At 40.4% G+C, this 16,631-nt stretch overlaps 1 protein-coding gene across 1 annotated transcript in view; it reads right to left on the reverse strand.

The window, feature by feature from the left end:
• Positions 1–5,139: 5,139 nt before the first annotated feature.
• mast2 (microtubule associated serine/threonine kinase 2) overlaps positions 5,140–16,631 on the reverse strand; it is a 177,144-nt gene continuing 165,652 nt past the window's right edge. The window contains exons 13-30 of the mRNA XM_073852553.1: positions 15,291–15,423; positions 14,946–15,016; positions 14,746–14,855; positions 14,395–14,603; positions 14,155–14,293; positions 13,817–13,949; positions 13,561–13,726; positions 13,323–13,424; positions 12,996–13,118; positions 12,776–12,885; positions 11,898–12,052; positions 11,517–11,809; positions 11,179–11,343; positions 10,159–10,385; positions 9,948–10,070; positions 9,730–9,866; positions 9,425–9,609; positions 5,140–9,303 (exon numbers count right to left, since the gene is read on the reverse strand). Of these exons, the coding sequence (XP_073708654.1) occupies positions 7,373–9,303; positions 9,425–9,609; positions 9,730–9,866; positions 9,948–10,070; positions 10,159–10,385; positions 11,179–11,343; positions 11,517–11,809; positions 11,898–12,052; positions 12,776–12,885; positions 12,996–13,118; positions 13,323–13,424; positions 13,561–13,726; positions 13,817–13,949; positions 14,155–14,293; positions 14,395–14,603; positions 14,746–14,855; positions 14,946–15,016; positions 15,291–15,423 (4,512 nt within the window). The 3' untranslated portion in view covers positions 5,140–7,372. The remainder of the gene's footprint in view (positions 9,304–9,424; positions 9,610–9,729; positions 9,867–9,947; positions 10,071–10,158; positions 10,386–11,178; positions 11,344–11,516; positions 11,810–11,897; positions 12,053–12,775; positions 12,886–12,995; positions 13,119–13,322; positions 13,425–13,560; positions 13,727–13,816; positions 13,950–14,154; positions 14,294–14,394; positions 14,604–14,745; positions 14,856–14,945; positions 15,017–15,290; positions 15,424–16,631) is intronic.

The following is a 16,631-nucleotide window of genomic DNA, read 5'->3' on the forward strand; positions in this document are numbered from 1 at the left end:
AAAACACACTGGTTTGTAGTGCAAACAGTTTTACCGTTTACTGCACTCATATAGCCGATTATGAACCGGAAGTCTCACCCATTGGCTTATCTCAGCGTTCAAAAATAAGGTGGTGATTTTCATGAAAAATTATAACAATATAGCCTATTGTTTTGTAAATGACTTGCTGTCATCCTCCATGCTCAATGAAACACATTTGAATTCTGAGACTCTCACAATGACTTCATATGTCAATATTTAAATAATTTAGTAGCCTATCATATAAAATCGCATTATAATTAACTATTGAATCATTTATATTCTCAATCAGCAGTATACTCTGTTTCTGTCAGGTTCTGGCCTTCCTAATGACCCAGCAGCCACAGTTCACTCACAGTTTCTTTACTGAAATCCACAGGCTTTCAGATCCTTCCTTTTGCCATTTCCTTGGCACGCAGTATTAGGCGAGCTGAAATCCCAATACCCCACTCTATTTCTCTTCTCCACGGGCTAATTTATTGCTCTCAGCAACTGAACTTTCACACTATTTGCCTGGCAGGCAACATCAAGTCTGTGCACTGTACAGGTTATGAGAGTGTGTGCACATTCATCACACAGAATAAGGCTCATTAAACGTGGCGCGTGGTACCACCGAGAGCAATTAGCCTATAATGCAGCTTCCACCTGCCATTCTTCTATGCCATACCATAAGCAGGTAAAACTAATTGCTAACATCTAATATCAGATCGAACTGATGAAAGCATTTATTATGTATCCTATTATCTAGCGCACCCGAGTCAGTTTGGAAGGTTAACGTTCAACATGTGGCTCGTGCTCGTAAATAAGATACAATGATTCATGTACCTGCGTTCAGACTTGTCACATTTAAATTGAATCAATAGGCAGTGAAACCTTTCCTTCCTCTCCATTTCTTCGAGAAAACTTGGAAGTGAAAAAAAAAAGTGAGAGGATTGGGGAAAATAAATTCTGAAATTGGGGAGAATTATTGCCCCCCTGAGGCCCTGCCCCCCTTCGCTTTTCTTCTGAAATCCATTTGGCCTGGTCCCCCCATTAGGCTGGCTGTCAGGCGGTGGATGCTGGGATGGGCGGCTGTGTAGAGAAAGGCAGGAATGGAATGAATTTACCCGGTCATGTAGAGCGGGTGTCAGAGACAGACTCCGCCAGCAATCCATCAGTGGCACCAGCTTCCTGTCAGAGGGGGGAGGGCCAAGAGAAAAAGACACACCGGGTCATCGGAGCATCTTCATTCTCTAGCGGTTCGCGTGCCGTGGGGAGATGGTAAGCGAGGGCGTCTGTAAGTGTGCACATTTTCACAATGTATACTTTCTTAATAGGCCTGCTGATGGGAAACTAGTAAATGAAGGCAGGACAGAGTCCAATTATCCCCTATGGTGGGCGCCTTTTAAGCAAGCCAGCTAACCTTTGGCCCCTTTGTCTTTGCCCTCAGGGCATACAGCTTTCGAACATACGCTCAGCCCATCTGAGAGGCCTGAGAAAACACACACTCACCAGAATCTAATGGACTTCATTACTTTGTCTTGTCAATGTCTAGCGTTGGCATGCTATGCCTATTAACATGGTGTATACGTCTTGTGCCGACTGTCTTCTACATTCATTAAGGCAATGAATTCCCTGAAACAAGCTCATGACAGGTGGGTGAGCAAATACCTAAATAACTGTCCATTAGGGATCCATTTAACATGCTTTACGGAGGGGGAAATGGAGCTGATAGTAAATTCCTCAACGCTCGTCTATTTTTAAAACTTGCTTCCTATGCAACATTTAACAGATTCAAATTTAACTGCATCACGGAAAATGCAACTGACTTTATGGCAGTAATTGTTTTTTTTTTTCAACTAATGAACATCCAAATTAAGTGTTTCATAGAGTATTAAAGAGACCAGCTACTTAAAATACATCTGCAAGTACAAAAAAATATATACTTTTACTTCTGCATATGTGTATTATATTTTAGATATTCAGTATTGTTGTTCTATTTGTTCAAGCAATTGCAGACAGGTGTTTTAAACTTGTTTTTGCAGTTCCATTTTGAGGCATCGTGTCATTAATATTGGCAACAAACATTTCAGGTTGCCTTTAGGACAAATTCCATAAATTATGATGTGTTTCCCTCATTTGTATTTGTTAAGTATGGAAGCCCGTTTACACCACTTAATAAAAAAGGTAATTCTACTTTTTACAGTTCCGACTTTTTCCTGAGAATTGTGATATAAATGCGCAATTGTGAGATATACAGTAAACAGGCAATTCTTTTTTTTTTTCCCCAGAATTGCATTAAATAAACTTGCAATTGCAAGTTATAAAGTCAGAATTGCGAGATATAAACTGGCAATTCTGACCTTTTTTCTCAGAATTGAGTGATTTAAACATTTGCAAGTTATAAAGTCAGAATTGCGAGATATAAACTGGCAATTCTGACCTTTTTTCTCAGAATTGTAAGACATAAAAATGCAATTGTAAGTTATTAAAGCACAATGTGTAAGATTTTTTTATATAAAAATATCTAAAAACCACTAGAGTAGTGTTATATATTTTCATCATTGACTTGTGCACTTACATTACTCCCAAATGTTTCCAAGAATGTTTAAATCCAGAGAAATAAACATTTAAGTTTTGTATTGGACAGTGACATTGCATCGCTTGGCAATGATGTCAAACGATTTCCATTTTTTTATTTTGTAGAAAACACTAAAGGCGCTTTTTTTATGCATTGTACATATTGACAAACACACAGAGCAGCATTATAACATTCAACACACTCAAATGTATCTAGTCTGATAAAACAGCGCTGTTCTACCTCACATATACATGACTGGAAGGAGTGACAGATATAAACTGGCAATTCAGAATTGCATATAAACTCGCAACTGCGAGTTAAAAAGTCAGAATTGCAAGATATAAACTGGCAATTCTGACATTTTTTCTGAGAATTCTGAGATATAAACTCGCAGTTGGGAGTTATAAAGTCAGAATTCTGAGATATAAACTGGCAATTCTGACTTTTTCTCAGAATTGCATGATATAAACTTGCAATTGTAAGTTATAAAGTCAGAAGTGCGAGATGTTACCTTGCAGTTCTGAGAAATTATGTCAGAATTGCATGATATAAACTAGCAATTCTAACTTTTTTCTGAGAATTGCGTGATATAAACTCGCAATTGTGAGTTATAGTCAGAAGTGTGAGATATAAAATTGCAGTTTTGAAAAAAGTCAGAATTGTGTTATACAAACTCACAACAGAATTGCGAAATATAAAATGGCAATTTGGACTTTTTTTTCTCAGAGCTGCGTGATATAAACATGCATTTGTGAGTTATAAAGTCAGAAGTGAGATATAACCTCCCAATTCTGAAAAATGAAGTCAGAAGTGCGAGATATAAACTTACAATTCTGAAAAATGAAGTTAGAGTCTGACTTTTTTCTCAGAATTGCGGAATATATTCTTGCAATTGAGAGTTAAGTCAGAATTGCAAGATATAAACTCAATTGCGAGTTATACCATTACAATTGCGAGATACACACTTTAGAAAATACCCCAATGTATGATAAAACACTATTTAAAAAAAGTTCTGTTGAATGCAACAACTATTCATTTGCTGTTTGCCACATCTGTTTAGTAGATCCGCCTTAATGCCTCACACAATGAAAAATACAAAACCACTCACCATGCTGAGTTAATTAAAAAAATCTTTATTATTCATAAGGTAGGATTAACAACAAACATGCGTCTTACCACAATAGAAAATTGTAAGATATTGCACTGATTTAACTCTTAGCAGTTTTTTTTTCTTTGCCCATTTTCTTTTCACTTGTGTCTATACAACCAACATTGTCTCCTTTAGTCTTGGACAAAGCATGATGGACACACAGACAGTGCCCTAAATCCATAACACCACTGTATCACCATTGACTCCCTTGGGTGTCAGGTCTTAAAATACACACAATATCTACTCATTGTCCCATGTCTAAGGCAGTGGCCATTGCACACCAAATAACTTCAATTCTTAATTCTCATATTAAAGACACTCAAACACCAGACTTAAAAATATTTACATAAAAGTAAACCATCTCATCTGTGCTGCCACTTGGGTCAAACACAAACACATACAGACATCAGGAGAGGGCAGTGGTTGGACATTATGGTGGGCAGATGTAAGTAGTGCGTGTATGTGTGCTCCAAAGGGTTTTTCGTTCATAAAGAGCCAAGCTATACCACAGGTGAGAGGTGACGGATAAATTTGCTCTAGACCATGTGTGAGATTACATTTCACTAGTGCGTGCATGGTGGCATGTGGCTGCGGGACATTGATGGATGACCACCGCAGGCTTTCTGACACCCGGCTTCACCTCAACAAATAGCCCAACCATCATCATCATCCCCATCACGTACATGAGAAGGCAGTTAGCGCTCACTTTCACAGCCCACGGCAGCTCACGACTTTAGAAAAGGGAGCAGAGATGAATTTAACACATTACCGCAGAAAACAATTCAGTTTTCCTTTTCTTAAGAGCACAATGGGTAGAACGTGAAGCAGGTCATCAGAGACTACATACGTGTAAAAAATTAGTGAAAAAAGAAATACTAGGCTTATCGAGTGAATGCGACAGATTCCTAATGTCTTTACACCCTGTAAAATCTCAAACGCAATGCAGCCAGAAAGGAAATCACTAGTGGTCTGCCATCATCTAAGCTACAAAATGTGCCCGAGCGCACTCACTACACATATAGACATAATGCACTAGTGTGCTGTTTACAAATGATCTCTCAAAACACATGTAAACATTTAAGGGCGGTTTCTACAAGCCCTCCGAATTTAGTTTCAATGGAGATTCAAGTTTGGGTATGAGAATGATAACTTTGGAGTGGGATTTAGTTGTAGGTCATCATACACAACTGTAGCGTGCACACTGTAAAAAGAAAAAAAAAAAAAAACGATTTGTTGAGTCAACTTAAAATAATTTATTTTAAAATGCCTTAAAATTTAAAGTTCAGTCAAGTTTATTCAACTCGAAATGTTAAGTTGTACCAGGTAACAACTTAGATATTCAAGTTGACTAAACTAAACAAATTGTTTGTTAAACTTAGCTGTTTTTGTTACCCAGCTGACTTAAAAAAAATTTCAGAATTTCGTGATATAAACTCGCAATTGTGAGTTATAAAGTCAGAAGTGCGAGATATAAAATTGCAGTTCTAAAAAAACCTTCAATTTTAGGTTGTCAACTTTAAGTTTATTCAACTTGAAATGTTAAGTTGTACTAAGTTGACTAAACTAAAAATTTGCTTGATAAACATAACAGCCTTTTTTTGTTACCCAGCTGCCTTAAAATTGTAAGTTGAATCAACTGAAATACTCAAATATAAAAGTTGTCACTTAGTAAAACTAAACATTTCAAGTTGACTAAACTTTTTTTTTAGTTGACTGAGCAGCCGGGTAACAAATTATTTTAAGTTGACTCAACACATTTTTTTTACAGTGTAGGATCGATCAATGCCCACAGATGCATTTCCAACTTCATCCAAATGGCATTCTCATCACAAGTGCATTTTTCACTGATCATGGTGCCCAGGTTAATTAGGTTCATCAGGAACTAAGCTTCAGGCTGCAATGCGATCAACAGCTCCATTCCTTAAAGAAGCGTAAATGTGCAAGAGATCCATTCACATTTCATATGGACAAAACATGAATAAGGTTATAGCGTAACTGTACATACCATCATCATGTGACTCAGATCACAATCAGTTATAAAGACCAACTAAAAACTTTAATTTTTCATATGGGCAAGACTGGAGTGTTGGAAAGAGGCTTTAAGGATTGACTTGTTTTTAGCACTGGGGCAGATGTTGAACAATGGAGTGGTAAACTAAGTGGAAACACGATTATAAATGTAAAATGATGTAAATCATGGTTAAAACGTCTAAGTTCCACAGGTTAGCCTTTAAATACATTATGGTGTTAACACATTATGTCAAGATAATATGACAACATACCACAGTTTCGCTTACTGGTCGAACCCCTCAAGACCCCAGCCGAGTCTGGGATCTAATTGGATACTGTATTTATTGGTTTTCATATTATTGACACACAAAATAAAAAGGGCTTGTGCAAATACATCTTTGCCTGGTATATGACAAAGGGCTGATATGGCAAAGACAGGACACCAAACAAAAACACGCTCCCATTGTTTAGGGCATAAAACTAACAAACAACAGACTTTTTTAAATACACATTATATAAGAACCCACACAAACAACACTCAAACATGCTTCTGTACACAGGCACACTCACACACACACACACACACACACACACACACACACACACACACACACACACACACACACACACACACACACACACTTCAGATACAAGTCTGCCAAAATAAGAAAAAAAAAAGCAAACAAATATACAGAGACAACAGCGAATTGGTCCAGGTATTAAAATAAGAGGAAATAAAACAGGCGAGCTGAAGAAGAAGAAAAACTAAAATGGTCCGCTTGGAATTCTAAACAAAAGCGAAACCAAAAATATAGACGTAATGATGTGCAAGTTACAAGTAATGTCTTTAGCTAAGATGTAGCTTGAAATAACTTAAGTGGGTTGTGAATGATGGCCAAAGATCACAGAAATAATGTTAATTTTTGATTAGAAACACTAATTTATGCAATTAATGGCTGTTGTTCTCCCACATTTTACATCCAAATTTCGGTTACCATTTACAACATTAGAGAAGGCTGCGCCTTAGGGAAAATCTCAGGTTGAATGTTCATGTTCGTGGACATACACGTCACAGCTGTTCGACACAATTGAAAGCTGACACAAGTACAAGTGAGAAAGACGGAAAACGCAGTTTGGTTTTTCTTTATATACTACAGGTGTAATGAAATCAACTTTGAGTGTTTGCGAAAATTGCTCGGGATACGCTACTCTTATTGCTGCAATATGTCTTCCTCCAAAGATGAACAGAAAGAAATACAAGTGAAATGCTGAGGTGTCGCTTTAAGGCACAACTATACCTACTAGAAGAGAAGATTTGTAAAGTAATATAAAGATAACATGAAGAGGTAATATACTGTAAGTGGACATGGTTTCTGTCTCTCAGGATGCAGACCCAAGCATTCTTCCAGGTTTTCTATCTGCTTAAAAAGAATGAACAAGAAAAGCTAAACAATTATGCAGCCTCAATTATTTTGTGAATCTGTAAACACTTCCATGTCTTCCTCTATATTATCTTTCCACAATCTTTTCACAGGGATACTGACATTGACAACTGGCTTGTGTTACAATGTGTATTCGTCTGTCATAGGCAAGTTAAATTAAAGCTGGAGAAAATGGGTCTTTCTGCAAGGCTGCTATGTTGTCTTGGATTTGTCTCGTGAAGTAGTGGAACTAGGCTTTGCCTGGGTCTGAGATTGTGCATCAGACCTAGGCCTTGGTGTGATGCCACTTCGTGGAGTCCCAGGTCTATCCTGATGTTCTTCCCCGGCTTGGGAGTTTGGAGGAGTTGGCCTCTGAGAAGATGATTTCTGAGAAGTTGAGGCTGGCTCAGATTTGGATGATGTTTGTTTAGAGGGAGATTCAGTCAGCCGTGGAGACTGGGAGCCAGAAGCAACAGATGGACTCGAGCGGTCAGGAGAATCAGGACGGTCCAGACGACATTCTTTTATCTTTGGGTGGGTGGGATCTGTCTGGGGACGCTGGTCCTTTGTCCGCTCCGAGGCCTCTTTAGTACCTGGGATGTTGAGTTTGACAGGCCCGAGCATGCTTTTGGCCACGGTGGCCAGTTGAGAAACAACTTTGTCCATTCCGCTCTCAGAGGCAGCGGATGGAGTGGCTGCAGCAGCTGCAGCTGCGGCTGCAGCCTGTCTGCGATTGTCAGCCTCCTTCATCTCCTTGGTGATACCTCCGGTTGGTGTGGTAGCAACAGGGACATCCCTGGTCACTCCAGAAGCTGTGCTAGGATCCATTTTACCACTGGATTTGGACCTGGGCTCAGAAGTTTTGGGGATCCTCCGGAGATCCAATGGAGGTGTGGTGGGTTTGACAAATGGGTCTTTGCTGACAGAGGTGAAGGCGCTACCATGGGTGGAAAAGGTGCTGGATAGAGGGCTGGGTTGAGGTGGAGAAGGCCTAACACTGGATTGAGCGCCCTGTGTCTTTGAGTCTTTCTTTTTCGACTCTTCAGCTAGTGTTGAACTGGAGTCTTGGGCCATAGAGGTTGTGGGAGTCTGTTCTGGGGGCTTGGCTGCTGCTTGCATTGAGGGTGAGGTTGAGGTTTGTGTCTGAGATTGAGCGGTACTTTGGCTTTGTATCTGCAGTCCTCGGCCTGGGGGTGCAACCGTTGAGGGCAACAGTCCCAGTGTTGGTGGAGCTGCTGGTCCCATTCTGACGGTATGGGGAGAGGCCATTACAGTAGTAGGCCTGAAGACATGGCTAGGAGGAGCATAGCTTGTCCTGCGTCCATCTTGGCTATCTTCCGACCCTTCATCAGTCTCATCCTCCGAGGAGTCCACCTCGTGGATGGCATCCTGCTTTTGAAGAGACTCACGGCGTTCTGCGCGATCCTGGCGTATGGCAGACAGCTTGTCTTTCAGTTTACTCTTCCCAGGAACAAGTCCCAGAGTTCCAGTTCCAGACTCAGGACCTTCCTGCCTGCCAAGTTTCCGAACTGAGCTTTTCTGCAAGCTGCCCTTTTCTGCAGGAGACACTCTTCCTCCCATTAGAGTCTCGCTGGCGGATTCCTGCAGGCTCTGTAGACTAGGGTCTCGCTGCAGCATCTCTTTTTTAAAATCTGAATGTGAGGTATCAAGACTGTGTTTGCGGCTGGCACCAACTGGTAGCTTTTTATCAGCAGCAGAGGATGGAGAAGGAGATGAGGATGAAGAAGAAAGAGAGGCTGCGAGCTTCTCAGCTGATTGCACACGTTTGAGCAGAGGGGAACGAGGAGGGTCTGCACTCTTCGGACGAGATATCTGTCTTACTAATGGAGGTGAAGAGTGGAGTTTGACGGGGAAAGACTGTCCTATTGAAGAAGTGATTAGTGCATGGCTTGGTAGGGGTGACGGAGAGCGCTGTGGGGAGGTGCTCTGAGGGGTGGGCGATGGAGTACGAGCCAGAGGGGATAACGGGATATTGCCTGCGGACTTCCGGCGAGGGGAGCGGTACTGGCGCTGTAGTTTGGGAGCCAGACCATGCAAGGAGCTGGGTCTGATCTGACCAGAACTGGCAGGAGAGTTTGGCACACTGGAGCTAGGTGAGCTACTTTGGGATGAGTTCCCGCCAACTGCATTAGACAAAAAGAGGGTTTAAGGTTAAAGATTAAACTTGAAAAGAAATATGAAGATGACTGAAATGATTTGAGACTTGAATTTCATTGGCATTAATTGGTTTGTATGATGCTTCACCTGAGTGGGCAGAGTCAGGTGTGGAACGACAGCCCTGTGTGGGTGAACGAGGGGACATGTGCGTGGGAGACCCTGGGACACTTTCACCTGATGAGACCGAGCGGTTCAGAGAAGACAGGCTACGACTGGTGTGGAGAAGTGTTGCCTGCTTGGTAATTTTACGAAACAGGGAGTTCCTCTTCTTACTGTATTGGATAAGCATATACAAACCATGAATGGGACAGCAAATGTAAGCCTGACAAATTAAAATGAGAGAACTCTGGGACTTAAGAAGTTGGATTTTATAGTAAATCTAAAGACTTTACCTGTCTTGTCCTTCTCTGGTTTTGGTTCTTTTGTTGCGCCGGGCCATTTTAGACTTGTGGCTAGTTTTGCGTGCAGGGCCAACCTTAATAGATGTATTCTCAAAGGGCGTAGCAGAAATGGACACCTTACTGCCACTCTGCAACATAAAAAGTAATTAATCTGAAAATCAATCATTTTTAAAGTAAAAATGCTCATCAGATTATGGCTGCCAATGTACCTTGAGAATGAGCTCTACAACTTCTGTGTGCACAAGTCCATGGACAGGCTCGCCATTAACATGTGTGATGAGATCTCCTTCTCTCAGTCCAGCCTCATGAGCAGGTCCCCCATCCTCCACGTGCTGCAAAGCCATATGTTAGAGTGTTAAAAACCACAAATTGGTGCAGTCTAACTGCTTCATGGAGAATAACTGAATCGGCCATACTCACCCAGACCATGTGGTGCACAGTATAAATATCTGTGTCTCCCATGTAAACCCTGATGGCACGCAGGGTGAAACCATATTTCTTGCCGGCTCGGTGAATGACTATGGCAGGTTTGACACTGCAGACGGCTGGGGATAGGTCTCGGCTGGGCGAGGAGTCACGTGATGAGGGGTTGGACGAGAGAGAGTGAGGGGACATGGGACTGGCCAGAGGAGAGGCACCGTGGTGATCTGAAAGACAAGATAAAAAAGAAATTGTCCCTCAGTTAAAGTGTGACAGCCCACACACATTTCATCTATAAGACAGAAACAGCCAAACCAATTCAATTCAGTTACTAGTAAGACATGGTCAATGTTGTCCTGGTACAATAATTCAATCAACAAATCATAAGGATACCGGAACAATTAGGATTGTTATTGTGTTGTTGTTCTTTGAGGTAAATCCAAAGCTTATTCCCGCAGCGCATTTTCTTCCAGAATCGACAAGTAGCCGAGATAAACTTGATGAAAAGTCTTGCCGTTTTAGTTTACGGAGGTGATGTGGGCGCTTACATGTCTGCGTGTGTCACATGGACAAATTAGCAAAGACAGAAAAAAACTGGACATCGCGTTGGATTACTTTATATTTACAGAATATTTGTTTTCGACATGACATAGATATACCTCTCATGTCTGTGTATCAAGTGTCAAGTATTCGCAGAGTTTTTGTTCATTTTTTGACACATTTCAAACTGAAGATAATGGAGACAAAGCGCACCCTGTGTGTTTTCTTTATTCTACAAAAGTACAAAGTTTTGTTGTTATTATGAGTGTATAGAATTAAAAATAGACCCTTTACAGATCCAAATGATGTATTGCTCTTATCTGTACAATCAAAAATGATTAAATGATTAAATGATTTAAGTTCCTTTAGGGGTTATCAGGAAAAAATGACAAAACGCGCTGGTGTGTTTGTCGACCCCAACCAACAAAAGAACAAATTTTGCATGCCAAAAAAAAACAATGACCAATCATATGTACTTACCAGCAGGGATCATGAGTGAGAGGGTAGTCGCTGAAGCTGACTTGATAACTTTGTTAAGTGGGCGTGATGTGTGTTTCTCTGTATCTCCTGACAGCAGTCTGTGGCGAGCTCTACGAGCTGCCAAATCACTGATGGCTTTAGGAGTGGAGTTTTCAGATCCTCCAGCTGAAATCAGACAAACGCAAAATTACCAGAGATATGTGGACCAACATGGTGTTATATGAAATCATGAATCCAATTCATTTTTATTTAAATAAAATCTAGGGCCATTCTTAAAAATATTCTTAACTAACTGGCTAAAGCTAGAACAGATACTGGAATAATTCCGCAAGACTTACGTGTGATTGTGGATTGGCTGATCTGGCTGGAAGTGGAGCCTGGTGTGGTTGGCGATTCATCCAGCTTGAGCTCTCTCTCCACAGGGAGCTCTGGTATGGCCTGAGGCAGATCGTCCCCACGAGGGCCCCTCACAGGGGTCTTCCTGCCCCCTATACCACCATCCTCTTCGCTGGAAATGGCGAATCGAGGCATTTCAATGATGGCCGAGCAGCAGCGGCGACGTACGGTCAGAGGCGGGCTGGAGTCGCTCTCAGTGTGAGATGACTCGGAAACAGAGAGTCGCTTCCTTAGGCTACAAAGGATCAAATGTCCAATTCATTACACCATGTTCAACAAACATTTCATAACATTTCTGAACATTATTCAGGTGTTTCACTCACATCTCAGGTGAGCCCACCAGCCAGCTACGGTCTCGAGACTTTAGGCCACTGAGACTGTCGATACGCTCTCCTCCCTCTTCACTCAGACTGCGCTTAGTGGGAGGAGGGGTGCGTTTCTCCTCATGCAAGGACAGACGCTCCATACTGCTATATACCTAAAATGAGTAGAGATGGAAAGGAGAAGATGGGTTTAGTTAAAAAGGGAAACAGAAGAAAAATAAGCAATATTAAACTTTGGAAAATGGTATAAACTTCTAGGGGCACTAAACTTAAAATGAAGCAGAAAAGAGTCCAAATTTAAATTTAAACTTAAATTTTGCTATCCCATATATGTGACCCTGGACCACAGAACCAGTCATTAGTAGCATGGGTATACTTGTAGCATAGCCAACAATACATTGTATGGGTCAAAATTATCATTTTGTTATGCCAAAAATCATTAATATCCTAATGAAAGATCATGTTCCATGAAGATATTTTGTACATTTCCTACCAATAATAGATCAAAACATAATTTTTAAGTAATATGCATGGCTAAGAACTCAATATTTTTCTCAATATTTAGACTTTTTTTACACCCTCAGATTCCGGATTTTCAAAGCTGTATCATCACTTTTTGTCCTATCCTAACAAACCACACATCAATGGAAAGCTGATTTATTCAGCTTTCAGATGATGCATAAATCTCAATTTAAAAAAAATTGACCCAACTCTTTTTGTGGTCCAGGGTCACATTAGCTGTCCATATGACCTAGTATATGGCACACTGCTTTGAACTACTATATACTACTTGGCATAAGAATTATTTTGATTATTATTAATACATAAACTATTAATTGAACACCTTATATCATTATTGTTTATGCGTTACTTCACACCTTGCTGAATCGTGGTGAACAGGAGGAGAACTGACGGATCTCCAGATGATCATCATCATTTGTGTCTTCCTCTTCCTCCGAGTCTACATGATGATACCGATCTGAGCGTGCTAGAGAGTAGAAGAAAGAGTGTTTTTAAGAACGTAAGCCCATGTGGTGCATCTGTATTGCAGGTAGAGAATAAAGTATCTTGTTATAAATTTCACTACAGTACACGTACTGTCAAAGTAGCTAGTGTCATCCTCCGACTCCAGCTGAGGAATGAACTCTGCCTTCTGCCTCAGGAGACTGTTCCAGTCCAGATCAGTAAAAAAACGGTGCTGTTTCACCTCAAACGCACTCCCTGTGAGACAGGGAGAGAGAACATCTTTTCAAATATTTCTCAAAAGCAGAGATAACATTAAAAAAAAAAAAAAAAAAGTCTTCTTAAGATTTTCTGTTCAGATTGATTCATACACTGTTAATCTAAGCATATCAGTCAAGTCTATTCTCTAAGACTAAACCAGAGAATAATTCAGAGTAAGTATGAGTTTGTGTGATAGAGGACCTGTTCCCAGACGCTCCAGAGGGTTTTGCCGCAGTAGTTTGGAGATGAGATCTTGAGCATCTAGAGGCAAAGCTTCATCACCTTCTGGCCAGATAATCTCATCTATTGAACAACACAGAAAGAATCATACTTCTGAAAGGACTCTCAACAAAACATAGGTTCACAAGTCAGATTTCAGAGTATTTTTATATCTCAGATGACACAGGAATAGCCTGATTCTTCTAGATATGACACCAACCACTGATGACTTGTCCAAACAGTTCCTCAGGCGTATCGCCAAAGAATGGAGCACATCCCACTAGGAACTCATACAAGATGACTCCCATGGCCCACCAGTCCACCGGCTTTCCATAGCCCTGCCTCAGAATGACTTCAGGAGCTATGTATTCTGGAGTACCACACACCTGATGGAGAAAGAAAGAAAGAGTTTTGAGAACACCAGAGTATCCTTTTATTAACAAAAATGTGAGAGACAAAATACAAAGTCTCTGTACCTGTTTGTCCAGAAATTCACGGGCGTCTTTTTCAATGTGGCCCTCATATAGATTGGTTGTCAGGCTCATTAAACCAATCTTGGACAGGCCGAAGTCTGTCAGTTTGATGTGTCCCATTGATGTAATCAGGAGACTGTTGAAAAACAGGCCAATATTTATTCTGACATCAGTGAATATGAAAAAGCCATCCATTTATCTAAGAAGGCTGTGTAAACCAAAGCCAACTGATCTGTTAGAGCCTATCAAGCATGTTTTTGTATTCTTTGACTTTAAAAAGGCCTACATCAATGATAGAAAGTAAACTACAAACACTGTGGTTTGGTGTTACGTGTGCTTACTTGTCAGGTTTGAGGTCTCGGTGCACAATGCCATAATTGTGAAGGTATTCCAGTGCTAGAACAGTCTCAGCAAAGTACATGCGTGCCATGTCCACAGGCAGAGCACCAATGTGCTTCAGCAAAGTCGCACAATCTCCACCTTCAGACACAAAAACACTTTCAACAACAGCATCACTCTGGTGTAGCCCATACTGAAATCCTCTATGAACATAGTCACCCTCAACAAAGAGTGTTTCTTACCCTCTACATACTCCATGACCATACAAAGGTGTCTCCGTGTCTCAAAAGAGCAGAACATACTGACAACAAAAGGGTTCTCTGCAAATGTCAAGATGTCTCTTTCCACAAAGGCCTGCTGGATCTGGTTTCGCAGGATTAGGTTCTGCTTGTTGATCTTCTTCATGGCAAATCGCTGACGGGTCTCCTTATGCCTCACCAGAAACACAGCCCTGAGTGAAGAAAGGTTTTCATTACTATTGAGCTTCTAACTGTTTAACTTTACGATTGGTGGAGAACAATTAGATTAAGACAAATTTCAAAGGTCTTAGCATTTTGAATTATTGCTGCGGCAGTGAAATTTTATCAGCTTACCCATAGGCTCCATTACTGATTAGTTTAATGGTCTCGAAGTCTTCCTCACTTGGAGTTTTAGTTTTGGGTTGAGGCTGAGGCTGAAGTGGTTGTACAGTGGCTCCTCGACTCTGCACATAAACACAAGCCTTTGGTCTTAGTTGAATGTTATTATACAGAGTCAACAAAGTCATTGAAGACTTCTCGATTCTGTTACTTACGTCTGCGGAATCCGTCTCAGCCTCTGGTGTTTCAGGGTTACCACTGTCATAGCTGCTCAGCTGGGCCATTTCTAGAAAGGAAGAGAGAAAACAGAGAATGAAAGTGAATAAGTGTCATTGAAATGCAACAAATGTCATTGTAGTAGTTCCTTATTTAATACTACAAATCCAATAACAGAGTTGCTTTGCACATTCCCCAAAAGCTTTTGGACATTTATGCCACACTTAAAAATGTATGTCAATGCCTTATGCCACAATGTCTAATTTTTTTTTTATTCCTGTATCTCATAGAATTGCAGCCTAGAGTTCAAATGCTTTTAAGGCCACTGTAAGTAACATTCTTACCCTCAAGGGGATCCCTGGTGAGGCCCAGCTGGCTGATGATGTATCGAGGGATGTCAGATTTGATGCCCTGGCCTTCTTTAGCATGACCTTCAGCAGCCTCCAACAGGTGGTAGAACTCCTCTGGATCAAACTCCTACAACACACACGGAGAATTAGTTAATATGAAACAAAGACTAAAATCTGACATCAACTCAGTCCTACTCAATCCCCAATCATTTAATTTATTCTAGAGATGTTACTCTTTTATATTTTACCATTAAGGATTCTGGATAATACATTTTTGATGCTGCCTGGAATAGATCAAATACTTCAGGACAAAATTTTCACATAATGATACAATTATTACTTGCTTCTGTAAAGAAGCTCACTTTCAGAATAAAAATGTTCTGATAACTACACTCACGTCATCCAAGATGTTCATGTCAGTCGCAAAGAAATTAAGGTTTTTGAGGAAAACATTCCAGGATTTTTCTCCATGTAATGGACTTCTATGGTGATCAGTGGGTTGAAGGTCCAAACTGCAGTTTCAATGCAGCTTCAAAGGGCTCAACACGATCCCAGTCGAGGAATAATGGTCTTATCTAGCAAAACGATCAGTCATTTTCTTAAAACAATAAAAATGTAGGTACTTTTTAACCACAATGTTAAAAAGGAAAGGTCGTTGGAAAGGTCACACGTGACATATAGGCAGAAGTACCAACCCAGTGTTTACAAGGCGAAGTAAAGAAGTTGGAGGAGAAAATGAGATGCAAGTTTTTACCCTACTCTACCTTTGTAAACCGAAGCACACAGACGAAGAACTAACTGCGTGCAATCTTTTTAACATGATTATGTAATGCGTGAAGACATGCATGCGCATTGCAGAGCTAGTGCAAGATGAGAATTTGTGGTTAAAATGTATATACATTTTTTTTTAAAGAAAATGACAGTTCGTTTCACTAGATAAGACCCTTATTCTTCGTGTAGATACCTTTGAAGCTGCATTGAAACTGCAATTTGGACCTTCAAACCACTGGCCAAAGAAGTCCACTATATGGAGAAAAATCCTGGAAACCTAATTTCTTTGTGACTAAAGAAAGAAAAAAAAAGACATGAACATCTTGGATGACATGGGAGTGAGTAAATTATCAAGTGAACTTCTCCTTTAATCCTGGTTCCAGTCAAATGTTTGTAGTCATTATTTATAGGACTTTATCAACATTTTGAAACAGGATAAAAGTTCTTCTTATTCAGGGTAATTCACACAAAAAGATGAAATAATGCTACATACACAGTATTTTTGAACGAAAATTAGAGCCAAACAAACAAACAAACAGAAGGCCCAGTAAGGGCCAATATTAC

Source organism: Garra rufa, chromosome 12, assembly GCF_049309525.1.
Source record: "Garra rufa chromosome 12, GarRuf1.0, whole genome shotgun sequence".
Lineage (NCBI taxonomy): Eukaryota > Metazoa > Chordata > Actinopteri > Cypriniformes > Cyprinidae > Garra > Garra rufa.